General features: G+C 56.1%; 6 protein-coding genes across 9 annotated transcripts in view; 3 read left to right on the top strand and 3 right to left on the bottom strand.

The window, feature by feature from the left end:
• Positions 1 to 4,551, top strand: part of LOC120747864 (hydrocephalus-inducing protein-like) — a 30,443-nt gene extending 25,892 nt beyond the window's left edge. The window contains exon 38 of the mRNA XM_040053905.2: positions 3,762 to 4,551. Within this exon, the coding sequence (XP_039909839.2) occupies positions 3,762 to 3,868 (107 nt within the window). The 3' untranslated portion in view covers positions 3,869 to 4,551. The remainder of the gene's footprint in view (positions 1 to 3,761) is intronic.
• Positions 1,101 to 17,043, bottom strand: LOC131378796 (hydrocephalus-inducing protein-like). Its single transcript, XM_058424365.1, has 2 exons — positions 16,837 to 17,043; positions 1,101 to 1,538 (listed from the first exon to the last, which is right to left on the bottom strand). The coding sequence occupies exons 1-2, from the start codon at positions 17,036 to 17,038 to the stop codon at positions 1,363 to 1,365; spliced, it is 378 nt and encodes a 125-aa protein (XP_058280348.1). The 5' UTR covers positions 17,039 to 17,043; the 3' UTR covers positions 1,101 to 1,362.
• Positions 4,268 to 4,767, bottom strand: LOC131378797 (hydrocephalus-inducing protein homolog). Its single transcript, XM_058424366.1, has 2 exons — positions 4,582 to 4,767; positions 4,268 to 4,494 (listed from the first exon to the last, which is right to left on the bottom strand). The coding sequence occupies exons 1-2, from the start codon at positions 4,651 to 4,653 to the stop codon at positions 4,282 to 4,284; spliced, it is 285 nt and encodes a 94-aa protein (XP_058280349.1). The 5' UTR covers positions 4,654 to 4,767; the 3' UTR covers positions 4,268 to 4,281.
• LOC120747866 (tubulin polyglutamylase TTLL13-like) lies at positions 5,413 to 15,653 on the top strand. Of its 2 annotated transcripts, XM_040053910.1 has the most exons (15): positions 5,413 to 5,508; positions 6,042 to 6,141; positions 6,900 to 6,940; positions 7,975 to 8,093; positions 8,561 to 8,691; positions 9,060 to 9,216; positions 9,413 to 9,556; positions 10,114 to 10,199; positions 10,309 to 10,534; positions 10,974 to 11,158; positions 11,750 to 11,935; positions 12,397 to 12,532; positions 12,839 to 13,018; positions 13,283 to 13,631; positions 14,183 to 15,653. In XM_040053910.1, exons 1-15 carry the CDS (start codon positions 5,499 to 5,501, stop codon positions 14,371 to 14,373), a joined length of 2,241 nt encoding a protein of 746 aa, XP_039909844.1. In that variant the 5' UTR covers positions 5,413 to 5,498; the 3' UTR covers positions 14,374 to 15,653. The 2 variants fall into 2 exon arrangements, with proteins under 2 accessions (XP_039909844.1, XP_058280346.1); XM_058424363.1 differs by lacking the exons at positions 5,413 to 5,508; positions 7,975 to 8,093 and having other exon boundaries at positions 6,111 to 6,141.
• Positions 15,845 to 24,905, top strand: LOC120747867 (tubulin polyglutamylase TTLL13-like). 3 transcript variants are annotated; one of them, XM_040053913.1, is made up of 8 exons: positions 15,845 to 17,635; positions 20,245 to 20,344; positions 20,898 to 20,997; positions 21,756 to 21,796; positions 22,842 to 22,960; positions 23,428 to 23,558; positions 23,927 to 24,083; positions 24,280 to 24,905. In XM_040053913.1, the coding sequence occupies exons 2-8, from the start codon at positions 20,335 to 20,337 to the stop codon at positions 24,451 to 24,453; spliced, it is 732 nt and encodes a 243-aa protein (XP_039909847.1). In that variant the 5' UTR covers positions 15,845 to 17,635; positions 20,245 to 20,334; the 3' UTR covers positions 24,454 to 24,905. The 3 variants fall into 3 exon arrangements, with proteins under 3 accessions (XP_039909847.1, XP_039909848.1, XP_058280347.1); XM_040053914.1 differs by having other exon boundaries at positions 18,527 to 20,344; XM_058424364.1 differs by having other exon boundaries at positions 15,845 to 20,344.
• Positions 17,162 to 20,204, bottom strand: LOC131378795 (hydrocephalus-inducing protein homolog). The gene is made up of 5 exons (XM_058424361.1): positions 20,177 to 20,204; positions 19,418 to 19,539; positions 19,138 to 19,329; positions 18,587 to 18,739; positions 17,162 to 17,539 (listed from the first exon to the last, which is right to left on the bottom strand). Exons 1-5 carry the CDS (start codon positions 20,202 to 20,204, stop codon positions 17,162 to 17,164), a joined length of 873 nt encoding a protein of 290 aa, XP_058280344.1.
• Positions 24,906 to 25,508: the final 603 nt, after the last annotated feature.

Genomic DNA, 25,508 nt, shown 5'->3' with positions numbered 1-25,508 from the left:
GGATAGTGGTAGAATTCCCAGGATCGGACTTTCTGTCGACAGTGGACTCCTCCCGCAGGAAGCAACAGCCTGACCGTCCTGCCCCAAAAATGCCAAGAGCCAGAAAAGCACGCTCAGCTCCCAAAGCACTGTCCTTTTCTCTCCTTAAAGCACTGTCCTTTTCCCTCCTCAAAGCTTAAGTGATCTTCCCCCACGCTCGGCCACTTCTTTTGTGTGGGTCAAGCACCCTCTAAGCATCAGTATTTAGTCTCTTAGCAACTTATGGGGGGGAAAAGTTCTATAGGGAAAAAAAAAAAACCAAAACCAAACCTAACTCCCAACACCATGGAAGAGCCTTGCCATGCCAGTATGTCATGCCACGCCAGCACCTTGCCCCATGCCAGTGCCTCACACATTCACAGCATGAAAAGCTCAGGTAACATAGCCGAGAGCTCAGCCTTACTCCCTTGTGTGCTTGCATGAGAACCAGGACTTGCTGAATAGGCTGACTGCTTCCATCAACTCTGGGGTCAGCTGCTGAGCCCCCTGGCCAGAGCCTGGGCCCATCTTGGCTCTGGCCACCCGCCCTGGCTAGCTCCACCTCTGCCAGGATCAGAGAGCGGTGCTTGTGCCCCTGCCCGTGCCTTGCCCGCTGCACTGGTGTCTGTGACCCACAACCGCCCGCAGTGAAGCCCTCCAGAGGCCACCTCACTCTGGACCCGTCGGAACCTCGCTTTCCCCTCCGGGCCTGCTCCCCCCCACTGGCCCTGCCCATTGCTGGGCCTGTTCCCGGCCATGGAGCTGCTGCTCCAGCGCAGCCTGCGGGCAGCCCCGCTCCTCTCCTGGGCCCGGCGGTGGCGTGGCCCTGGGACCCGGAGCCGGCGCCGGAGGAGACGGAGAGGTGGGGAGCACTCGGGCCGCGGGCAGGGCCCGCGCCGGCTTGGGTGCTCATGCCTGTTCCCTGCAGGGTGCGACAGCGGCGGGCGGCGCTGCGGATGGAGCAGCTGCGGCGGGAGCTGGGTGGGGGCCGTGGAGCCCCTGATGGCACCCTGACCTGGCAGTCGAGGGAGCAGCTGCGGTGAGGGCGGGACCTGAGAGAGAGATGAGAACTGCTTGGTAACACTTGCACGTGAGGCATTACAGGGACAGGCCCTGGAAAAATCTCAAACAAGATTTCAAAGTTTAAAGGACAGTGGGAATGCAAGTGTCCCTCCAGGGGGTGCCAGGAGGGAGGCGACTGGAGCGTGGCTACAAGCTCTGAATTCTAGAGCCAAGAGGATCATCTGCACCTCCTCTTCAGCCAAGGACTTTGCCTTAAGCACCACGGTCCACCAGGATGTGTTTCTCCTGTTTGACCCTCTCCCTGCAGCCCAGGGCTGCAGCTCACATACCTGCCCGGGGTGGCCCATGGACGACGACAACAATCCCTTTCTGCTGCCGTGCCTCACGCCTCTCGGAAGACGGGTCAATGCCCAGGTGACGCATGACAGCTCGAGAGATAGGATTCCCAGTCGCTTTCACCATGGGCTCAGGGTACAATGGGACAGCCCTGTGATGTGCTGCAATGCAAAACCAGGGGGGAAAGTCAGCCTCCTGCCTACCTTTGACCCTCATCATCCTCCCCATCTCCTCAGATCCCCAGAAAGGAGACTTGGTGAAAGCAATATGAGCTTGTTCTTTTGTGGCTAGGAAGGTGCAAATATAAAAGTGGCAGTGATATTAGACCTGGTCCTGCTGGCTGAAGAACCCATCCAATCCTAGTCTTTGTGGCTAAGGGACACAAGGGAATATCCTGATTATTTCCCCAGTCTACGGCAGGCAGATAGGAGCTTGCTTTGGCTCAGGGTTGGTAGAAGATGCCATAGCCCTTCACCCGAGTTCCTCCACCAAGCTGGGGAACAGGCAGCTGCTAAAAGCATGGGCTTTCCCTGGAGAACAAGGTGACCGAGTTCAGAGTGTAGGGGCTGGACTCCCTGCTGTGATCACAGTCAAGACAGACACCACCAAACCCTCACTCTTTTTCTGACCTGGTGCTGCCTTGCCCATAGCCTCGGCCTCAGCCTCGCCTCAGCTGTGGCCTCAGCCTCTGCCACGGCCTTGAGCCCTGCCCGTTGAGCCTTCGGCCTCTTCTGTGCTTCATAGTCCTCCAGCAGCTCTGGGGGCAGCGTCCCACCCACAGCACGTGGAGGCATTAAAAAGTTCTTCTGGTACTCAGACCCCACTGCCATCCGCAGGATCTGTGTGCACAGGGAAGAGAAACCATAGGCAAGATTCCTTTTCTCGTCTTTCATCACACACACTCAACAAACCCATTTTCTGTCTCCTCCCCTCCTCCCAACAACACCAACTATTTAAGTCCTCCCATAGCACGTCAGCAGAGTTGGCTTTGCCCTGGGGATTGCCTCCATCTCCCTGGTACAAGCCTGGGAATGCTGGAGTACTGTGAAGCTTGGGCAGCACGTACATGGGGACCAGATGTGCCTTCTCACCTTCTCCTCAAGGTACTGCTCATCAAAATCCAGGGAGTAAAACTCAATGGGGAAGCTGCATGGGTTCTTCACCACCACTGTGGCCTCTACCCCATCGCTGTCCACCAGCACCCATCCCATCTCTAGTGCTGGGGGGCTGAACTCCAGCCGTGGCTCCAGACCTTGTCCTGAGAGGTGCAGCTTTAAGTGATTGCAGCTCCCACTAATTTTAAGCGTCAGCTCATTCTCATAAGACCTCTGAAAAGAGAAAAGTGCAGAAAACTAATCCATGAAGTCCCAGGTGACAGGATGACAAATACAACACCTGTCCCAAGTGTTATCAGTCCCTTCAAGGTGAGTGGAAACCAGAGATCTATTTATGCTAGGGACTACAGCATCTGTGTCCTGGGTCAGAATAACTGGGATGAAGCCTGGTGTGCACTGTAACTGGGTATTTGGGTATCAGATGGATGTACTGTCAGACGTTTTCACCTAGTGGTGCAGGAGTGCTCATGAGAAGGGCCCTCAGGGTTACAGTGTCCACACACAGTCCTGACACTGCTGCATCAGGCAAACACCAGCTCCAGGAGAGAGGCAAATGAGCTCTCCCTGCCTAGAAATAAGGGTCATCTTCTCTGCAGAGTGTTTGGCTCTGGTCAAAATCAGACCCCAGATGGTTACGTCTCTCGAGCAATTAAAAGATCCCTGGGACTGTTTGCGGGCACAGAAGCATTTGTGTCCGTACTGGTACACGCTGACCGTTTCCAAGACCCAGCGGCCACAGGCAAACTACTTTTGGGAATGCTCCATCCTTTGAGTCCCCAGCTGCATGGGAATGTGCAGGCAGGCCAGAGCCCCAGGGACTGCTGGCAGCACAGCACTACAGGTGACTGTCCTGCCGTGCCCAGGAAGGCGTCTGGCGGCTGTTTTGTCTGTTCTGCAGCAGGATGAGCCTAGACTGGCCATTCCAGGATGATCCTCTGCCAGCGTGCAGCTGCTCTGCACCAAGTGTGGCAGCTGCAAATACAGCCAGGCAAAGGGGGAGGCTGAGGGGATTTGGGCACATCCCTCCCATGGGCCGAGAGGCAGCCACAGAGCCCTGACGCTCTCTGGGCAAGCTCCCTGTGGGCACTTCAAAGCACATCTCATGGGAGTGCTCTGTGGGGGGAACTGAGCCACGCTGAGGACAGGGGCTTGCAGAAAGCTCCCTGTCAAGGCACAGCTCAGACCACACTCTCTGCATCAGGCCCTCATTTCCAGATAGCCCTGACAGGCCTCCTGGGCTGACACCTGCCAATCTCACCTCCTCCTCAGGTATAAACTGGATCTGCAAGTTCTGCCAGCTTCCTGCATCAAGGGTTCCTTCGGAGGGTGTCACTTTGAAGGGACAGGGCTCATGCTCCAGTACCAGCTGCTTCTGACGTCTGTCCAGTGTCATGTATTTGCGTTGATTCTTCTGGGCACAGAAACCAATCGTGTGAGGTCTCTTTGGTCTGGGAGGACAGAGCCTCAGTTCCTGTAGTGCTCTGAGACACTGCTATGGTGCTGAGAGCACCCATAGCCAAACCAAGCCTGGCCCCCACAGCCTAGAGCTGGGGGGGAAAACCTGCAGACAGGGCAGGCGGATAGGGAACTACTGTCCTCAGAGGAGGGGGAATGGGTGAAGATGGCAGAAAAGCAAAGCATCAGCTAACAGAACAGGTCCGGGCAAACCAGCCTTCATCTAGACCCTCAGAAGCTTCCTCAAACAGGCTGTAGACCCAAGTGCTCAGGCAGCCATAGGAACAGAAAGGGCAAGAGACACAAAGAAAGCCCAGCCAAGAAGTTAACGTGTTCAATGCTGCCCGTGCTTCACCTTCATAACAGGCTTGATGGCAGTAATGGACCATTTGCAGGGCACTTGGAACCAGTTGTAGAGCCGGACTGTCTCAAGCTGGCACTGCCCAACGAGGATATCAGAGAACTCCAGAGTGCTCTTGGAGATGTTGAGCGACAGCTCCAACACAGTGGCATGGAGGCGGATGTTATACGTGAGGCATTCTGCTACCTGGAGAAGGACAGAGAGTTCAGCGGAGGCTGCAGGTGACATCTGCTGCTGAGCCCAGCCTGCTGCCTGCCCCAAGAGCTGTGGTACCTTGACGGGCAGCAGCACATCCACGTCACCCTGTGGCCAGCGGGCACTTTCAAAGCTCACGTCAAAGTTCATGGTGTACCTCGGGGGCAGGCCCTTCACCTGGTCCAGGTCCACACTGAAACCTTGAACAGGTGAAAACAAAGCAGCTGAGATACACAAGAAACACGAAATGTGTCATAAGCACATTAAGGCCTTACAGGTGTCCTGACTGAGAGGTCTGGGAAAGCCCCCCTGCCTTGCTGTGACCTGGACAAAATCTTAAAGAGTGAACACCCCTCAGACACAGTGAGCCACTGTGTGATGGAAGCGCAGCCTCGCCTCAAGGCCTCTTCTGGAAGCCTCTTCTGATCCACCCGAGGATCTCACAGCCTGTTTCCTCAATAAAGGCTGAATACAAGTGCTGTGACAGTGTGAACTCCAAAGCAAGCACTTCCAAAGCACAGCAGACCCCACTGCTTCACAAAACAAGCCCATGGAGTGCCCAAAGAAACTTGGTGCTCGTGGGAGCCAAGGGCAGAAGATGCTGAGAGGTGTCCAGGGTGATGAGCCCATCTGGCCCCTGCACTGAAGCGTTAGGGCAGTCACAGGCAGGCCAGGTCCCTGGGCATGGCTGGCCAGGAGAATTCTGCCTCTAAAGCTCCCAGCTGGGGCACTGAGAAGAAGCAGCAGCTCAAAAACCTCCCCAGGTTCAGTGGCTTAAGCTAATCTGTCAGAGACACCTCCTTCAAGCCCATAGGAAATGTCTCCAGCACTGCTTACCCGTGTCCTGCAGGACAGACACACCCATCTGGAATGATCTGCATAGTGTTTGTTTCTTGCTGCCTCAGGTTTCAGATACAGAAAACATCCTGGGGATAGTTCAGGCTGAAAATATCGAAGTCTCTGCAGAGGTCTATGATGTTTCTCTGAGCATTGACATGCCTGAAGGTCAGTGGATGCCGCCCAAACAAAGCAGTCCAGATGCACTGCATTACCTTGGGAGGTGGCCAACTGGGCACATGATGCGATGGGATGGGATGGGATGGGATGGGATGCATGCATAAAGCACATACCCTGCAAGCTGCATGGAATAAAGCATCATCAGGGCACTGACAATGAGCCTTAAGTCTCTCCCCTCTGAACTTTGAAGTGTGCAGCTTCATGTGCAGATTGGGTTTGGGGGCTTTGAAACAACAGTGATGTGAACAGGCAGTTGGCAACTCCCACAGGCTCAGCACAGCACAGAAAGTAATTGGATTTGTGCTTGAAAGTGAGGAAGTGGAAGCCAAGCTCCTGAGCTACTTATCCTGCAGATATGTTGAGTCAGGAGAGAAAGGGCAGACAAGTAGCTGGAAAACACTTTCAAGAACGGAAACTTGCTGGAAAGGGTTTTATGTCAAGACCTCCATGTAGCCTGTGATCTGGTGTGTTCTGCAGCTCATAAATACCATTTGTGACCTCGCTCTGCGGGTTTTCTGCAGGTCCAGATGGAAGCTTGGAATTTGGAACCCCTAATGTCCTGGATAAGGTGAAGAGAGCCCTGCATCTAAAGAAAAAAGGGGTAAACAACACTAATTACAGGTGAGTCCAGCTGCCTGTTGGTGAGCATTTCCTCGGGTTCCCAGGCCTGCATTCTCCCTCTGTCAATGGTTAGAACCTGCTTCCATGCTGGCTACCTCATGGTAAATAGAAAACCTGCACCTGCACGGGCTCTACCTGGACTGCCCACTGCCGCTGGAGGATGCGCCGGCCGAGCCGCTGGGGCCACGCCCGGGGCTGCTCCGCGCCAGACCGGCCCCTGCCTCTTCCTCTTCTTCGGCCTCGGCCCCACGGCGCTGGAGCCGGCGTCGCGGGCCGTGTGCCGGGCGGCGGAGCATCTGGGCGATGCCGGTCTGGCCTGCAACGTGTTGGCCGCGCGGGGCGACTCTCCGGCAGGGCCCGGGGCCGGAGGCGGCCGTGGGCTGCGGGTGCTTCCCGCTGCCTCACTCGCGCTCGGTCCCGGCCCCAGCCCAGCCGTGCCCCGGCCCTGCTGCTCCCCGTGGGACAGTGCCCAGCCGGTGCCCGGCGCTCCCCAGCCCCCGGAGCTGGTCCAGGCTCCTGCTGACCCAAAATAAATAGTGTTCCCCTGGGATTGCCCCAGCGATCCCCTGCGTGACACAGCCAGGCACGGCTCCGTGCCCGGGACCAGCCTGCCTGTCTCCTTAGGGCTGTACCGAACCGGGACCGGCTTGGTCAGGCTGCCCGGTGTGCTCTTGTGTGAAGGGGGATAGGGGCCGAGTCCCCACTCTGTCCTCTGCCCAGTGCCTCGCTGAGCTACTGTCATCTCCTCTCTATTACAGTGTCCCCTCCATCCACCTGAGCGGCTGCAAGTACGAGAGTGGTAAGTCACAGGGGTGGGGGCTCCCTGCAGGCTTCCAGCCCACACCCGCAGGCTCTCCAGGTGCCTGCCCTGGCACCCAGTTCCCACTGGTTTATTTACTGCTGACAGTGGCTGGCCCAGGGCCCCTGTGTGAGTGGGGAGTTTGTCACACTTTGGATTGAGGTTTCACCCGATTTAAAATGTGCAACAGCAGCGCAAGTCCTAAACATCCCCCACACTTGGGTTTACCAGGTGTCTGCTAAAATGGGCAAGAAGTGTTCCATCAGGTAGCGTGCAAGGGGAATACCTGAGTTTGGAGACAGAACCTGAGGGCTGTCAACTGCTTAAGCTGAAGCTGGTAGTGAGCTGGCAGAATCTGTACCTGGAACCTCTCCCTGTGCTGTTTATCCCTGGTGACTCCAGGGAGCTGGTCCACTCTCCCCTCCCACTCCTCCTTCCTTCCACAAGTTGTATCTTGATAGAACAAACTCTTGCCCCTTGAGGGGGGTTATTAATCTACTTTGCTAAGGGATCTTGGTGTGTGTGGATCCCCAGCCCTGCCAAATTCCTACTTGGCACTAACATAAACCATCCCAGCAGAGACCTTATCCCGCTGAGCTGTGTTCTGCTGCTGAAAGACCTTTGACTTGAGAGATTAAATTCATACCTTCACAAGACTTGTATCTGCCTGTGAGGTGTAAGATCCATGGGAAATTCAGCCCTACTGTTGGGGGGCCTTGGCACCTCAAGACAGGTGGAATTCGAGGGTTAAGAGCTCCCAGAACACTTGCAGCCAGAGGCTTGGGGGGTTGGCCAGCTAAAACTGGTATTCCTGACACCTTCCAAGGGATCGTGCCTTATACCTCTGAGAGGGGAACTACAGCCCGGAGAGGTGCATACTCCATCCCTTCTTATTTGGGAGCAGTGTCAGCCCCTGTATGTGGCTCCTCAGCCAGAGATTTGTTTCACGTTCCATCCCTGGTTATTTTGGGGGTTTATCAGCCCCTGTACATGGGTCCCCTGCCTGGCCCCTGTCACTGCTTGCCTTGGCACAGTGCGGCGGGCGGCATGGCGCTGCGGGCTGAAAGAAGTGGAAGAAGACGATGAGTGGACGGTGCTCTGGACAGACAGCACGGTCACTTTGGACTCCTTCAGGAAGATGAAGCGCTTCCAGGTGAACAAAAGAGCTGCCCAGCAGGAACTGCTCAGGAAGGAGGGTGACACAAGGCTGTCTGTGGAACAGCATGTGGCAGAGTGAAGTGCAGTGCCATGCGCCCTCTGTGCCTCGGCTCCAGGGCGCAGGGTCAGCTGCCTTTGCTTGTGCCATATCCCAGCAGCATTCAGCAGCTATGGTGGGAGCAGGAGCACTCCAACCCTGTGATGAGCTGTGAAATAAACAGTTGTTGATGATTAACGGCTCTTATGCTGCTCCAGGGCTAAGATGCAATAGGCAGATAAATCACTAGTGAAGCTCAGATAAAGCAGCTGTGGCAAGCCTCACCCCCCCGCAGTAGTTCAAGGCAGCCACAGGCCTGGCTTCCCTCTCGCTGCTGCTTCTGCATGCACAGGCTCTCCTCGGGGCCGGGAGAATCCATCCCCGCAGGGCCTCTGCTGATCTGGGTTTTTCCGCCCCACTTTCAGAAAATCAACCACTTCCCAGGCATGATGGAGCTGGGCCGCAAGGACCTGCTGGCTCGTAACCTGAACCGCATGCTCCGGCTCTTCCCCGAGGAGTACAACTTCTTTCCCCGCACGTGGTGCCTGCCAGCCGAGTGAGTGGCGCGGGACAGCACCGCGGGGACGGCGTGACACGGGGAGGGGGAGGCTGCTCACCTGCTCTTTCTGGGCACCAGAGCCCAACCCATAACTGCTTTGGCACACACCGCGCTGACCTCTTCCGCAGAGCTCCCAGTATAGATGCAGATGTGTGCAAGGAGAAGGTGGGATGTGCGGAGCTGGGTCAGGTCACGCAGGCACCAATCTGTGACTCCTGTAGATTAGGAATGGGGTTTTGATCCATCCCCTGCAGAAGTTCAATGTGTGCTGGCCTGCAGCACCATGGTTTCAGTACCCAGCTGTTAGGAGCGAGTTCAGAGGGGTGTTTATTGCAGCTGGTGATAGTCATCCCTTCCTTGCACAGCTATGGAGAGTTCCGTGCCTATAGATCCATGAGGAAGACAAGAACATTCATCTGCAAGCCTGGCAACAGCTGCCAGGGCAGAGGGATCTTCATAACCCACCACCTGGAGGAGATCAAGCACAGGGAACACATGATCTGTCAGCAGTACATCTCTGAGGTACTGGGACAGTCCTGGAACACTGGGGTAGGATTCCAGCATCCCCTATGCTCCCCGGATCTCCTCAGGTCTGCTGGAGGTGTTGGTGTGGCTGTGGCACATCGGGGACACAGACAAAGCTTGCCCCTCTGCTGAGCAGCCCAGGCAGACGGAGCAGTTCTTCAGCTCACCCTTGCTCCTGCCTCTTTCCTCACAGCCCTTTCTCATCGATGGCTTCAAGTTTGACATGCGCATCTACGTGCTGGTCACGTCCTGTGACCCACTGAGGATTTTTGTCCACAAGGAGGGCCTGGTCCGGTTTGCCACAATGAAGTACATTGCTCGCAGCACGAGAAACCTGGTAAAAAGGACGTTTCAAAAAACCTCATAGAGTGTCTGTAGGTGTCAGTCCTGAACTTGTCCTGGGGGCATTCCAGGCCTTGAAAAGGCAGGTATTGGGGGTTGCAGGAGGATGCTCTCCTGTTCTTCTTCTATAATCCTTCCTCCTCCTCCTCACAGGAGGTATTTCAGGAAGGATAGTAGATCCTATAGTAGATAGATAGTAGATCTACCCCAAGGCCCCACACTGGGCTGTTTACCGGCATTAGCACAGAATCACAGAGTTGTTTGCTTGGATGGAACCTTGGAATCTCATGCTCAAAACTTGGTCAACAATAAATTTGTATCTGCTTTCTCAGGGTCTCACCCTATCAGGTTTTGAAAACCTGCAGGATGAAGCCCCTGGTGTCTCTGGCAGCATGTACTGCTTCTGGTCCTGATAAGCATGCTCAAATTCCACACCATTCCTACTCTGCCCATGCTTCAGGCAGAAGAGAACATGAGATTATCTGGTAGGGCTGTTCCTGTTCTTGCTCAGTGGTTCAGAGTGACCAAATTTCTCTTGTGGTTCCCTGCCAGGGTGACATCTGCATGCACCTGACAAATTATGCAATCAACAGGCACAATGCGAACTTTGTCAGAGACGACGCAGTGGGCAGCAAGAGGTACTGGCATGTCCAAGCACTGCAAGAACACTGCCTGGGAACACTGGTTTACCTCAGCCTTCCTGAGGTAACACAGCTGAGCCCTTACCACCTCCTGTTCCCCACACAGGAAGCTGTCCACCCTGAATGCCTGGATGGCAGAGCACAGCTATGACACATCAAAGCTCTGGGCCGATATTGATGACATTGTTATAAAGACACTGATTTCGGCTCACTCTGTGCTGAAACACCATTACCAGAGATACTTCTCCAACCACACTACTGGCTGTGCCTGCTTTGAAATCCTGGGCTTTGACATTTTGTTAGATAGAAGGCTGAAGCCATGGCTGCTGGAGGTGAGGAAGGGTGGCGAGCTTAGAGCTGGGGGACTGGGACAGGGGGGTTGGGATGAACTGGGCTTATTTGATTCAAAAGGGCCACCTTGCTCACAAAACTAACCAGGCTGCAAAGCCAAACAACCTGCCGTGAGCAGGATCCAAGAGAACCCATTTCCTGCACACCCTCTAACAACAGGGAGTTTCCCAAGCCTTCAGACCCCTTGTCCTGTGAGCACCCTGAATCTGTGACAGCTGCCCTCTGCCTACACCCTGTGGGCTGGGATCCAGGTGACCTGTGGCACAAGTGGGCAACACGCTGCAGGAGAGAGTGCTGTGTGTGGTGTCCTGCCTCCTGTCTCTGACACAGAGAAGAGCATCCATGGGCAGTGTGGGCTGTGGCTGGGGCTGTGGGATGGGAGCTGGGGTACCAGGATAGGTTACCTGCTTGTCTTGGCAGGTGAACCGCTCTCCCAGCTTGGGCACGGATTCTCAGGTAGACCGTGAGGTGAAGGATGCCCTTCTGTGTGACACCTTCAACCTGATCAATGTGCACGCCTGCGACAAAAAGAGGGTGCTGGAGGAAGACAAGCGGCAGGTGGAGGAGCGGCTCCTTCAGCCCAACCAGACTCTCCATGAGTCCAGGTATTGCTGTTCTCCCACAGTGCTGCAGGTCCCCAGTGAGCAAAGACAGGGCATGACAGAGCAGGATAACATCAGGGCTGGCTGCTGGAAGCTCCCAGAGCCCGTGGCATTGTGCAGCCTCTGCGCTCTCCCAAGCCGTGTGCATGCAAGGTGGAGCCAGAGCTCTTCTCTGGGTGCCAGGAGATCTGTGACACCCTGTGCTCTGGGCCCTGACAGAGCTCTCCCCAAGCTGCACCCGCTTGTCATCTCTTTTGCTGGGGATGGGCAGTGCCAGCATTCTCGGCTGGCAGGGATGCTCACATGAGGAACCACAGCCCTGCCTTAGGAACTGGGGGTAGCCTGGGCATGGGCCCTTCTGCAGGGTGGGGCTCCTTTCCAGGGCTGAGGGTTTCCCCTTCCTCTGTCTGCATGTCCATTCACAAGCCCATGTTCAGTGAGCCTGCTGCCTTGCAGGCAGGTCGTGGCTCTCCACAGCTGCTGTTTCCATCAGGAGTCCTGGGATAATCCTGGCACTTGCTGAGCGTGTCAGCCCTGCACTCTGCCTGTGCCAGAGCCTCCCTCCACAGCTGCCTGTCCTCCCTCCTGCTGCAGGCGCAGGAAGCAGATCAGGCAGGCTGCCTGGCTGGCACAGGCTGAAACTTATGAGAACGAGCACCTGGGAGGCTTCCGACGCATCTACCCAGCGCCTGGGACAGAGAAGTACGAGCCGTTCTTCCAGCAGAGCAGGTCCCTCTTCCAGGGAACAGCAGCGTCCAAGGCACGCGAGGAGCATGTCAGGTACGCGGCTCCTGCGGAACCCCAGCTCTCACAGGTAGCATGGAGACCACCTGCTCCTGATCCCTCCTGGGGAGCAACTCTGCTGCTTGGCGGATGTAAGAAAGCGTGGAGAGTGGGAAGGGAAAGGAAGGAGCCTGCACATGCTGTAGCACCACTGCAAAGTGGCTCCTTTTAGATGGACTCCAGAGAGGCAAGGGCAGGACTCCATTGGATTTTGGACCCTGGAGACACTATTTCCCAAATGTCCCCCTCCCTCTTGGCAGGCACAGCCTAATCCAAGGGCATTTCTCTTTTAAAAAGTCTCTTTACAAGCATCCCATCCCATCTCTTGGCACACTTCTGTCATGGGCTATTCAAACAGAACTTTGGCCTGCAGTAAATGTCCTCAGGTTGCAGTCTGCCCCACAGCCTTTTGCTATTGTGGCTCTGAGTCAGTGAGTGACTCTGCTGTTCTCTGGCAGGCATCAGCTGGAGGAGATGCGCCTGGAAAAAGAAAAGCTGGAAGCTGCCACCAGGAAGAAGAAAAGGATCCACAATAAAAGCACAGCTCCTACAACCCACCTCACCCACAAAGGCACCGAGGCATGGGATAGAAAGGTACCTCAGTGTCAGCATTGTCCGGGGGCTCTTCAAATCAGTGACATGGCTCTGGAAGCCATTGGTGCACCCATGGAGCAGAAAATCCAGATCTGACTCCATGGATGAAGTTTCGGAGTCACCAACTTGTGTTGGCAGTACTTGCAAGCACCAGGGTTGTACCTTTCCACTTAGGCTCTCACTGGGATCTCTGTCCCACCTTCGAGACTGTAACTGTCTCGAGGGTTGGGGCAGCTCATGGCTTTGTCTCACCTGTGCCTTATCCCAGCTTCAGCTTTGCTATAGCTCAGGTGTTTCTCTGCCAAGGTGAAGTGCATGCGGTACAACTCCATGCAGCCCCAGAACATAGTGGAACATGAAGAGAAGAGGAGAGGGAATGCCCTGTTGCAGCGTGAGAAGCTGATCCAAAAACTGGGCATCACCGAGCAGCTTTCCCGGCTGCTCCCCACAGCTGACACGCAGCGATCCTGTGCCCTCCCGAGCCAGGTAATGGGATTGCCTGGAGCCACCCCACACAGGAGTGGCTTGGGCACTGAGCATCTCTGGTGGGGCAGGTGTGCTGCAGGCAGATCAGCTGCTGTGCCTCCAGGATGACAGGAGTCTGGAATGGTGGTGGGGGCATACCTGGGGACAAGGTGTGGGGTGATGCTTTAGTGAGCACCTGGGTGTGACTAGGGAAGACTTTTCTTTCCCATCTCCTGCCAAGGCCTACAGAAGTAAGCCATGGCCATTTCCCTTCCCTCCTTCCAGCTGCGGTTTCCCTGGGATGTCACTGGGGACGACAACACCCGCGATTTTATGATGCTCTTCTCATTCCTGGGACTCCCAGCTCAGCCCTTGGGACACAGCATCATACGGAGCCGAAGAGCCCAGGCCCTGCGGCGGCTCATTCCAGGCCCAGACCGCACCATGCAGCCCCTCTGCGTTCGAGGCCAGAGCGTCCCGTACCACGTGTGGCACGAGGGCCCCCAGGAGCTGGGCAGGGGCTGGCTGCAGGGCCAGGCAGCGGGGACAGCGGTCACCCAGCCCTGTGCCCACACTAAGGGGCTGCAGCTGAGAGACCAGCAGCGCCCTGGCAACAGCACCCAGGCTGAAGGCTGTAAGTACACATCATCTTCCTGTGGATGCTCCTGGCTTTGCCAGGATGAGAGCAATGGGTGGCCTCAATGGAGCTCTCAGGGATGCTGGGACACTGCCAAAGGGTCGCCATGCTCTGCCTGGGGCACTGGGAACCCCTGGAAGTCTCTGTCTGAGGCTTGGAGCATCCCATTTGCAGGCACAGGGAAGAAGATCCTGGGTGACTTCCCAGAATCAAGGGAAGATTGCAGGCATGGGGGGAGGGCGTGTGAGAAGCCAGGAAAGCTAAAGGGGTGCATTGGCTCCTGGGGGGCAGAGCGACATGGCGACACAGCAGAGCCGCCAGTCTCTTCTCAGGCCTCCCTCCCACCACGCTGCTTCCTGGCCATGCTCTCACCCTCCATCCTTGCCCAGCCCTGCCTGGCTCCCTGGCCTTGGCTTCGTCCACTTTGCAGCTTTAGGACCAGGGGAGCAGGGGCAGAGGAGGGGCTGCTGTGGGAAAGGGCAGTGGGGGCTGCTGGGCTGCAGAGCTGCTGGCTCTGCACAGCCCCACATCTGTCTGTGCTGTTCCAGGTGCTGCTGGTAGTTTGTCATCCTCTGATGAAGGCAGCTGTCCCCCAGCCTCCCCAGCCAGCCCAGAGCAGGCCACAGGTGACGGCATCTTAATCCGTGAAGTGGTGCAGGAACTTCCCATCACCACTGCTGTGCACGGGCAGAGACGCCTCACACCGTGTGTATCTGTTTCGAAGACGGGTATCTGCTAGGGAGGGACGGGGCCTCTCTAGGAATGGGGGAATTCCAATCCCCTCCCCCCAAGTTATTATAATTTAGAAAATTAAAGGAGCTTTTTCAGACACAGGTATGGGGAAAGGAATAAGAGTTGTTTACTAGTAAATAGAACAAGACAAACAAACAACAGATACGACAGCAATAATAGTAACAGAACCAAGAACCTCAAGGGGCTTTGTTTCACAAGCCTGGGGCTGTCTGATCTCCTGCCCGCCCCTGAAGAGCACCAAGCTGGAACAGTGGAACACTCCGGGGCTGATGGCTGGAACGGCGGGTTGTCCCCAGCAGGCAGGGGGGAATGTCCCAGCAAAGTGAGCAGTGCTGAAGAAGCTGCGACAGCTGGACGGGGCTGGCCCAGTTCCAGCAGGGCAGGTGAAAGGGGCTCTGGATTCCTGGGCACCTCAGCAGATGATGGATAGTGGTAGAATTCTCAGGATCGGACTTTCTGTCGACAGTGGACTCCTCCCGCAGCAAGCAACAGCCTGACCGTCCTGCCCCGAAAATGCCAAGAGCCAGAAAAGCACACTCAGCTCCCGAAGCACTGTCCTTTTCCCTCCTTAAAGCACTGTCCTTTTCCCTCCTCAAAGCTTAAGTGATCTTCCCCCACGCTCGGCCACTTCTTTTGTGTGGGTCAAGCCCCCTCTAAGCATCAGTATTTAGTCTCTTAGCAACTTATGGAGGGGAAAAGTTCTATCGGGAAAAAAAAAAACCCCAAAACCAAACCTAACTCCCAACACCATGGAAGAGCCTTGCCATGCCAGTATGTCATGCCACGCCAGCACCTTGCCCCATGCCAGTGCCTCACACATTCACAGCATGAAAAGCTCAGGTAACATAGCCGAGAGCTCAGCCTTCCTCCCTTGTGTGCTTGCATGAGAACCACGACTTGCTGAATAGGCTGACTGCTTCCATCAACTCTGGGGTCAGCTGCTGAGACCCTGGCCAGAGTCTGGGCCCATCTTGGCTCCGGCTACCCGCCCTGGCTAGCTCCACCTCTGCCAGGATCAGAGAGCGGTGCTTGTGCCCCTGCCCGTGCCTTGCCCGCTGCACTGGTGTCTGTGACCCACAACCGCCCGCAGTGAAGCCCTCCAGACGCCACCTCACTCTGGACCTGTCGGAACCTCACTTTCCCCGCCGGGGCCGCTCCCCCCGGCTGGTCCCACCTGTTGCTGGGCCTGTTCCCGGCCATGGCGCTGCTGCTCCAGCGTGGCCTGCGGGCGGCCCCGCTCCTCGTCTGGGCCCCGCAGCAGGCGGCAGTGGCGTGGCCCGGGGACCCATGGCCGCCGGAGCCGGCGCTGGAGGAGACGGAGGGGTGCGGAGCGCTCGGCCTGCGGGCAGGGCCCGCGCCGGCTTGGGTGCTCACGCCTGTTCCCCGCAGGGTGCGACAGCGGCGGGCGGCGCTGCGGATGGAGCGGCTGTGGCGGGAGCTGGGTGGGGGGGCGTGGAGCCCCTGATGGCACCCTGACCTGGCAGTCGATGGAGCAGCTGCGGTGAGGGTGGGACCTGAGAGAGAGATGACAACTGCTTGGTGACACTTGCACGTGAGGCATTACAGGGACAGGCCCTGGAAAAATCTCAAACAAGATTTCAGAGCTAAAAGGACAGTGGGAATGCAAGTGTCCCTCCAGGGGGTGCCAGGAGGGAGGCGACTGGAGCGTGCCTACAAGCTCTGAATTCTAGAGCCAAGAGGATCATCTGCACCTCCTCTTCAGCTGAGGACTTTGCCTTAAGCACCATGGTCCACCAGGATGCGTTTCTCCTGCTTGCCTCTCTCCCTGCAGCCCAGGGCTGCAGCTCACATACCTGCCCGGGGTGGCCCATGGACGACGACAACAATCCCTTTCTGCTGCCGTGCCTCACGCCTCTCGGAAGACGGGTCAATGCCCAGGTGACGCATGACAGCTCGAGAGATAGGATTCCCAGTCGCTTTCACCATGGGCTCAGGATACAATGGGACGCCCTGTGATGTGCTGCAGTGCAAAACCAGGGGGGAAAGTCAGCCTCCTGCCTACCTTTGATCCTCATCATCCTCCCCATCTCCTCAGATCTCCGGAAAGGAGACTTGGTGAAAGCAATATGAACTTGTTCTTTTGTGGCTAGGAAGGTGCAAATGTAAAAGTGGCAGTGATATTAGACCTGGTCCTGCTGGCTGAAGAACCCATCCAATCCTAGTCTTTGTGGCTAAGGGACACAAGGGAATATCCTGATTATTTCCCCAGTCTACGGCAGGCAGATAGGAGCTTGCTTTGGCTCAGGGTTGGTAGAAGATGCCATAGCCCTTCACCCGAGTTCCTCCACCAAGCTGGGGAACAGGCAGCTGCTAAAAGCATGGGCTTTCCCTGGAGAACAAGGTGACTCAGTTCAGAGTGTAGGGGCTGGACTCCCTGCTGTGATCACAGTCAAGACAGACACCACCAAACCCTCACTCTTTTTCTGACCTGGTGCTGCCTTGCCCATAGCCTCGGCCTCAGCCTCAGCCTCAGCTGTGGCCTCAGCCTCTGCCATGGCCTTGAGCTCTGCCCGTTGAGCCTTCGGCCTCTTCTGTGCTTCATAGTCCTCCAGCAGCTCTGGGGGCAGCGTCCCACCCACAGCACGTGGAGGCATGACAAAGTTCTTCTGGTACTCAGACCCCACTGCCATCCGCAGGATCTGTGTGCACGTGGAAGAGAAACCATAGGCAAGATTGCTTTTCTCATCTTTCATCACACACACTCAACAAACCCATTTTCTGTCTCCTCCCTTCCTCCCAACAACACCAACTATTCAAGTCCTCCCATAGCACGTCAGCAGAGTTGGCTTTGCCCTGGGGAGTGCCTCCATCTCCCTGGCACAAGCCTGGGAATGCTGGAGTGCTGTGAAGCTTGGGCAGCACGTACAGGGGGACCAGACGTGCCTTCTCACCTTCTCCTCCTCAGGGTACTGCTCATCAAAATCCAGGAAGTAAAACTCAATGGGGAAGCTGCATGGGTTCTTCACCACCACTGTGGCCTCCACCCCATCGCTGTCCACCAGCACCCATCCCATCTCTAGGGCTGGGGGGCTGAACTCCAGCCGTGGCTCCAGACCTTGTCCTGAGAGGTGCAGCTTTAAGGGATTGCAGCTCCCACTAATTTTAAGCGTCAGCTCATTCTCGTAAGACCTCTGAAAAGAGAAAAGTGCAGAAAACTCGTCCATGAAGTCCCAGGTGACAGGACACAAAATACAACGCTTGTCCCAAGTGTTATCAGTCCCTTCAAGGTGAGTGGAAACCAGGTATCTACTTATGCTAGGGACTACAGCATCTGTGTCCTGGGTCAGAATAACTGGGATGAATCCTGGTGTGCCCTGTAACTGGGTATTTGGGTATCAGATGGATGTACGGTCAGACGTTTTCACCTAGTGGTGCAGGAGTGCTCATGAGAAGGGCCCTCAGGGTTACCGTGTCCGCACACAGTCCTGGCACTGCTGCATCAGGCAAACACCAGCTCCAGGAGAGAGGCAAATGAGCTCTCCCTGCCTAGAAATAAGGGTCATCTTCTCTGCAGAGTGTTTGGCTCTGGTCAAAGCCAGACACCAGATGGTTATGTCTCTCAAGCAATTAAAAGATCCCCGGCACTGTTTGCGGGCACAGAAGCATTTGTGTCCGTACTGGTACACACTGACCATTTCCAAGACCCAGCGGCCACAGGCAAACTACTTTTGGGAATGCTCCATCCTTTTAGTCCCCAGCTGCATGGGAATGTGCAGGCAGGCCAGAGCCCCAGGGACTGCTGGCAGCACAGCACACTACAGGTGACTGTCCTGCCGTGCCCAGGAAGGCGTCTGGCGGCTGTTTTGTCTGTTCTGCAGCAGGATGAGCCTAGACTGGCCATTCCAGGATGATCCTCTGCCAGCGTGCAGCTGCTCTGCACCAAGTGTGGCAGCTGCAAATACAGCCAGGCAAAGGGGGAGGCTGAGGGGATTTGGGCACATCCCTCCCATGGGCCGAGAGGCAGCCACAGAGCCCTGATGCTCTCTGTGCAAGCTCCCTGTGGGCACTTCAAAGCGCATCTCATGGGAGTGCTCTGTGGGGTGAACTGAGCCATGCTGAGGACAGGGGCTTGCAGAAAGCTCCCTGTCAAGGCAGAGCTCAGACCACACTCTCTGCAGCAGGCCCTCATTTCCAGATAGCCCTGACAGGCCTCCTGGGCTGACACCTGCCAATCTCACCTCCTCCTTGGGTGTAAACTGGATCTGCAAGTCCTGCCAGCTTCCTGCATCAAGGGTTCCTTCGGAGGGCGTCACTTTGAAGGGACAGGGCTCATGCTCCACTGCCAGCTGCTTCTGACGTCCATCCGGTGTCATGTATTTGTGTTGATTCTTCTGGGCACAGAAACCAATCGTGTGAGGTCTCTTTGGTCTGGGAGGACAGAGCCTCAGTTCCTGTAGTGCTCTGAGACACTGCTACGGTGCTGAGAGCACCCACAGCCAAACCAAGCCTGCCCCCCATAGCCTAGAGCTGGGGGGAAAACCTGCAGACAGGGCAGGTGGATAGGGAACTACTGTCCTCAGAGGAAGGGGAATGGGTGAAGATGGCAGAAGAGCAAAGCATCAGCTAACACAACAGGTCCGGGCAAACCAGCCTTCATCTAGACCCTCAGAAGCTTCCTCAAACACGCTGTAGACCCAAGTGCTCAGGCAGCCACAGGAACAAAAAGGGCAAGAGACACAAAGAAAGCCCAGCCAAGAAGTTAACGTGTTCAATGTTGCCCGTGCTTCACCTTCATAACAGGCTTGATGGCAGTAATGGACCATTTGCAGGGCACTTGGAACCAGTTGTAGAGCCGGACTGTCTCAAGCTGGCACTGCCCAATGAGGATATCAGAGAACTCCAGAGTGCTCTTCGAGACATTGAGCGACAGCTCCAACACAGTGGCATGGAGGCGGATGTTATACGTGAGGCCTTCTGCTACCTGGAGAAGGACAGAGAGTTCAGCGGAGGCTGCAGGTGACATCTGCTGCTGTGCCCAGCCTGCTGCCTGCCCCAAAAAGCTGTGGTACCTTGATGGGCAGCAGCACATCCACGTCACCCTGTGGCCAGCGGGCACTTTCAAAGCTCACGTCAAAGTTCATGGTGTACCTCGGGGGCAGGCCCTTCACCTGGTCCACGTGCACACTGAAACCTTGAACAGGTGAAAACAAAGCAGCTGAGACACACAAGAAACACGAAATGTGTCATAAGCACATTAAGGCCTTACAGGTGTCCTGACTGAGAGGTCTGGGAAAGTCCCCCTGCCTTGCTGTGACCTGGACAAAATCTTAAAGAGTGAACACCCCTCAGACACAGTGAGCCACTGTGTGATGGAAGCGCAGCCTCGCCTCAAGGCCTCTTCTGGAAGCCTCTTCTGATCCACCCGAGGATCTCACAGGCTGTTTCCTCAATAAAGGCTGAATACAAGGGCTGTGTCAGTGTGAACTCCAAAGCAAGCACTTCCAAAGCACAGCAGACCCCACTGGTTCACAAAACAAGCCCATGGAGTGCCCAAAGAAACTTGGTGCTCGTGGGAGCCAAGGGCAGAAGATGCTGAGAGGTGACCGGGGTGATGAGCCCATCTGGCCCCTGCACTGAAGCGTTAGGGCAGTCACAGGCAGGCCAGGTCCCTGGGCATGGCTGGCCAGGAGAATTCTGCCTCTAAAGCTCCCAGCTGGGGCACTGAGAAGAAGACACAGCTCAAAAACCTCCCCAAGTTCAGTGGCTTAAGCTAATCTGTCAGAGACACCTCCTTCAAGCCCATAGGATATGTCTCCAGCACTGCCTACCCGTGTCCTGCAGGACAGACACACCCATCTGGAATGATCTGCATAGTGTTTGTTTCTTGTTGCCTCAGGTTTCAGATACAGAAAACATCCTGGGGATAGTTCAGGCTGAAAATATCGAAGTCTCTGCAGAGGTCTATGATGTTTTTCTGAGCATTGACATGCCTGAAGGTCAGTGGATGCCGCCCAAACAAAGCAGTCCAGATGCACTGCATTACCTTGGGAGGTGGCCAACTGGGCACATGATGCGATGGGATGGGATGGGATGGGATGGGATGGGATGGGATGGGATGGGATGCATGCATAAAGCACATACCCTGCAAGCTGCATGGAATAAAGCATCATCAGGGCACTGACAATGAGCCTTAAGTCTCTCCCCTCTGAACTTTGAAGTGTGCAGCTTCCTGTGCAGATTGGGTTTGGGGGCTTTGAAACAACAGTGATGTGAACAGGCAGTTGGCAACTCCCACAGGCTCAGCACAGCACAGAAAGTAATTGGATTTGTGCTTGAAAGTGAGGAAGTGGAAGCCAAGCTCCTGAGCTACTTATCCTGCAGATATGTTGAGTCAGGAGAGAAAGGGCAGACAAGTAGCTGGAAAACACTTTCAAGAACGGAAACTTGCTGGAAAGGGTTTTATGTCAAGACCTCCATGTAGCCTGTGATCTGGTGTGTTCTGCAGCTCATAAATACCATTTCTGACCTCGCTCTGCGGGTTTTCTGCAGGTCCAGATGGAAGCTTGGAATTTGGAACCCCTAATGTCCTGGATAAGGTGAAGCGAGCCCTGCATCTAAAGAAAAAAGGGGTAAACAACACTAACTACAGGTGAGTCCAGCTGCCTGTTGGTGAGCATTTCCTCGGGTTCCCAGGCCTGCATTCTCCCTCTGTCAATGGTTAGAACCTGCTTCCATGCTGGCTACCTCATGGTAAATAGAAAACCTGCACCTGCACGGGCTCTACCTGGACTGCCCGCTGCCGCTGGAGGATGCGCCGGCCGAGCCGCTGGGGCCACGCCCGGGGCTGCTCCGTGCCGGACCGGCCCCTGCCTCTTCCTCTTCTTCGGCCCCGGCCCCACGGCGCTGGAGCCGGCGTCGCGGGCCGTGTGCCGGGCGGCGGAGCATCTGGGCGATGCCGGGCTGGCCTGCAACGTGTTGGCCGCGTGGGGCGACTCTCCGGCGGGGCCCGGGGCCGGAGGCGGCCGTGGGCTGCGGGTGCTTCCCGCTGCCTCACTCGCGCTCGGTCCCGGCCCCAGCCCAGCCGTGCCCCGGCCCCGCTGCTCCCCGTGGGACAGTGCCCAGCCGATGCCCGGCGCTCCCCAGCCCCCGGAGCTGGTCCAGGCTCCTGCTGACCCAAAATAAATAGTGTTCCCCTGGGATTGCCCCAGCGATCCCCTGCGTGACACAGCCAGGCACGGCTCCGTGCCCGGGACCAGCCTGCCTGTCTCCTTAGGGCTGTACCGAACCGGGACCGGCTCGGTCAGGCTGCCCGGTGTGCTCTTGTGTGAAGGGGGATAGGGGCCGAGTCCCCACTCTGTCCTCTGCCCAGTGCCTCGCTGAGCTACTGTCATCTCCTCTCTATTACAGTGTCCCCTCCATCCACCTGAGCGGCTGCAAGTACGAGAGTGGTAAGTCACAGGGGTGGGGGCTCCCTGCAGGCTTCCAGCCCACACCCGCAGGCTCTCCAGGTGCCTGCCCTGGCACCCAGTTCCCACTGGTTTATTTACTGCTGACAGTGGCTGGCCCAGGGCCCCTGTGTGAGTGGGGAGTTTGTCACACTTTGGATTGAGGTTTCTCCCGATTTAAAATGTGCAACAGCAGCGCAAGCCCTCAACATCCCCCACACTTGGGTTTACCAGGTGTCTGCTAAAATGGGCAAGAAGTGTTCCATCAGGTAGCGTGCAAGGGGAGTACCTGAGTTTGGAGACAGAACCTGAGGGCTGTCAACTGCTTAAGCTGAAGCTGGTAGTGAGCTGGCAGAATCTGTACCTGGAACCTCTCCCTGTGCTGTTTATCCCTGGTGACTCCAGGGAGCTGGTCCACTCTCCCCTCCCACTCCTCCTTCCTTCCACAAGTTGTATCTTGATAGAACAAACTCTTGCCCCTTGAGGGGGGTTATTAATCTACTTTGCTAAGGGATCTTGGTGTGCGTGGATCCCCATCACCTCCTCAGCCCTGCCAAATTCCTACTTGGCACTAACATAAACCATCCCAGCAGAGACCTTATCCCGCTGAGCTGTGTTCTGCTGCTGAAAGACCTTTGACTTGAGAGATTAAATTCATACCTTCACAAGACTTGTATCTGCCTGTGAGGTGTAAGATCCATGGGAAATTCAGCCCTGCTGTTGGGGGGCCTTGGCACCTCAAGACAGGTGGAATTCGAGGGTTAAGAGCTCCCAGAACACTTGCAGCCAGAGGCTTGGGGGGTTGGCCAGCTAAAACTGGTATTCCTGATACCTTCCAAGGGATCGTGCCTTATACCTCTGAGAGGGGAACTACAGCCCGGAGAGGTGCATACTCCATCCCTTCTTATTTGGGAGCAGTGTCAGCCCCTGTATGTGGCTCCTCAGCCAGAGATTTGTTTCACGTTCCATCCCTGGTTATTTTGGGGGTTTATCAGCCCCTGTACATGGGTCCCCTGCCTGGCCCCTGTCACTGCTTGCCTTGGCACAGTGCGGCGGGCGGCACGGCGCTGCGGGCTGAAGGAAGTGGAAGACCACGACGAGTGGACGGTGCTCTGGACAAACAGCACGGTCACTTTGGACTCCTTCAGGAAGATGAAGCCCTTCCAGGTGAACAAAAGAGCTGCCCAGCAGGAACTGCTCAGGAAGGAGGGTGACACAAGGCTGTCTGTGGAACAGCATGTGGCAGAGTGAAGTGCAGTGCCATGCGCCCTCTGTGCCTCGGCTCCAGGGCGCAGGGTCAGCTGCCTTTGCTTGTGCCATATCCCAGCAGCATTCAGCAGCTATGGTGGGACCAGGAGCACTCCAACCCCGTGATGAGCTGTGAAATAAACAGTTGTTGATGATTAACGGCTCTTATGCTGCTCCAGGGCTAAGATGCAATAGGCAGATAAATCACTAGTGAAGCTCAGATAAAGCAGCTGTGGCAAGCCTCACCCCCCAGCAGTAGTTCAAGGCAGCCACAGGCCTGGCTTCCCTCTCGCTGCTGCTTCTGCATGCACAGGCTCTCCTCGGGGCCGGGAGAATCCATCCCCGCAGGGCCTCTGCTGATCTGGGTTTTTCCGCCCCACTTTCAGAAAATCAACCACTTCCCAGGCATGATGGAGCTGGGCCGCAAGGACCTGCTGGCTCGTAACCTGAACCGCATGCTCCGGCTCTTCCCCGAGGAGTACAACTTCTTCCCCCGCACGTGGTGCCTGCCAGCCGAGTGAGTGGCGCGGGACAGCACCGCGGGGACGGCGTGACACGGGGAGGGGGAGGCTGCTCACCTGCTCTTTCTGGGCACCAGAGCCCAACCCATAACTGCTTTGGCACACACCGCGCTGACCTCTTCCGCAGAGCTCCCAGTATAGATGCAGATGTGTGCAAGGAGAAGGTGGGATGTGCAGAGCTGGGTCAGGTCACGCAGGCACCAATCTGTGACTCCTGTAGATTAGGAATGGGGTTTTGATCCATCCCCTGCAGAAGTTCAATGTGTGCTGGCCTGCAGCACCATGGTTTCAGTACCCAGCTGTTAGGAGAGTGTTCAGAGGGGTGTTTTTTGCAGCTGGTGATAGTCATCTCTTCCTTGCACAGCTATGGAGATTTCCGTGCCTATAGATCCATGAGGAAGACAAGAACATTCATCTGCAAGCCTGGCAACAGCTGCCAGGGCAGAGGGATCTTCATAACCCACCACCTGGAGGAGATCAAGCACAGGGAACACATGATCTGTCAGCAGTACATCTCTGAGGTACTGGGACAGTCCTGGAACACTGGGGTAGGACCCCAGCATCCCCCATGCTCCCCGGATCTCCTCAGGTCTGCTGGAGGTGTTGGTGTGGCTGTGGCACATCGGGGACACAGACAAAGCTTGCCCCTCTGCTGAGCAGCCCAGGCAGACGGAGCAGTTCTTCAGCTCACCCTTGCTCCTGCCTCTTTCCTCACAGCCCTTTCTCATCGATGGCTTCAAGTTTGACCTGCGCATCTACGTGCTGGTCACGTCCTGTGACCCACTGAGGATTTTTGTCCACAAGGAGGGCCTGGTCCGGTTTGCCACAATGAAGTACATTGCTCGCAGCACGAGAAACCTGGTAAAAAGGACGTTTCAAAAAACCTCATAGAGTGTCTGTAGGTGTCAGTCCTGAACTTGTCCTGGGGGCATTCCAGGCCTTGAAAAGGCAGGTATTGGGGGTTGCAGGAGGATGCTCTCCTGTTCTTCTTCTATAATCCTTCCTCCTCCTCCTCCTCACAGGAGGTATTTTGTCGCTGTGCCTTATCGCTTGACGCAGATCACAGGCTAGCTCAGTACCACTGCGACTGGCGTTCTATGGGTCGGGGTGGCAGGGCATGCAAGCCACCTCCTCCCCGTGCGTACTTGGTTCCCCACCAAGCGACAGAGCTGAAGATGTAATGCAACCACGGCGGCAGGAAAGAAGCCGACTCTCTGGCACAGTGCTAAAGGTGTTTTATTGAGGGAGTCAACGGACGGAGCTCTACCTCGGGTGGCAGCTGCGCTCAGAGAGCCCCGAGTAGAGCCGTGCGACAGCTTTTAACAGGGGGAGGGTTCAGGGGAGGCAACAACAGGTTAACCAATGGGAGAACAAAGGGGCGTAACAAGGGGTGTTAACCATAAGACGGGGATCCAATCCCAAGAAAGTGGGAGGGGACTCTTTGGGCACCCACCAATCACTCGACGCCCTCCCTGGATCTTTCCAGAACCCAGGGAAGGGCCCCGAAGTGACAGACAGGGCGCCCAAGGGGAGAGAGAGGGGACTGACAACCAGGGTAGAGGGGGTAGGGATGATTGGCGTATAACGAATAGTTATATAATAGGTCTAGGGAGAAAACCACTGGAGGAAAACAGGGGGTACAAGGAACAAACCAATTTACATAGAACTTTAGAACATATATAGAAATTATTACTCAACAAATTAAAAACACGCCGCTACATCTCCCCCTTTTTTGTTTTATGACGAGGTGATTTGAAAGGGAGGAGGAAGATACTCTGATTCTGGATAGCTGGAGGCGAACCATTCATGTTGGGTAGGATACCCCAGTCCATGATCTTCCAAATTGGGGTTCCTACCCTCATCGTCCTCCAATTCATCCATTTCCATCCCTTCCTCCTGTTGTTCTACCGTGACTCGGTTGACTGAGGGGGAGCGTGAGGCGGAAA

The sequence above is a fragment of the Hirundo rustica genome, unplaced genomic scaffold (genome assembly GCF_015227805.2).
Source record: "Hirundo rustica isolate bHirRus1 unplaced genomic scaffold, bHirRus1.pri.v3 scaffold_239_arrow_ctg1, whole genome shotgun sequence".
Classification (NCBI taxonomy): domain Eukaryota; kingdom Metazoa; phylum Chordata; class Aves; order Passeriformes; family Hirundinidae; genus Hirundo; species Hirundo rustica.
Note: the sequence above shows the minus strand (reverse complement) of the source record. Positions and strands in the feature narration are given on the sequence as shown.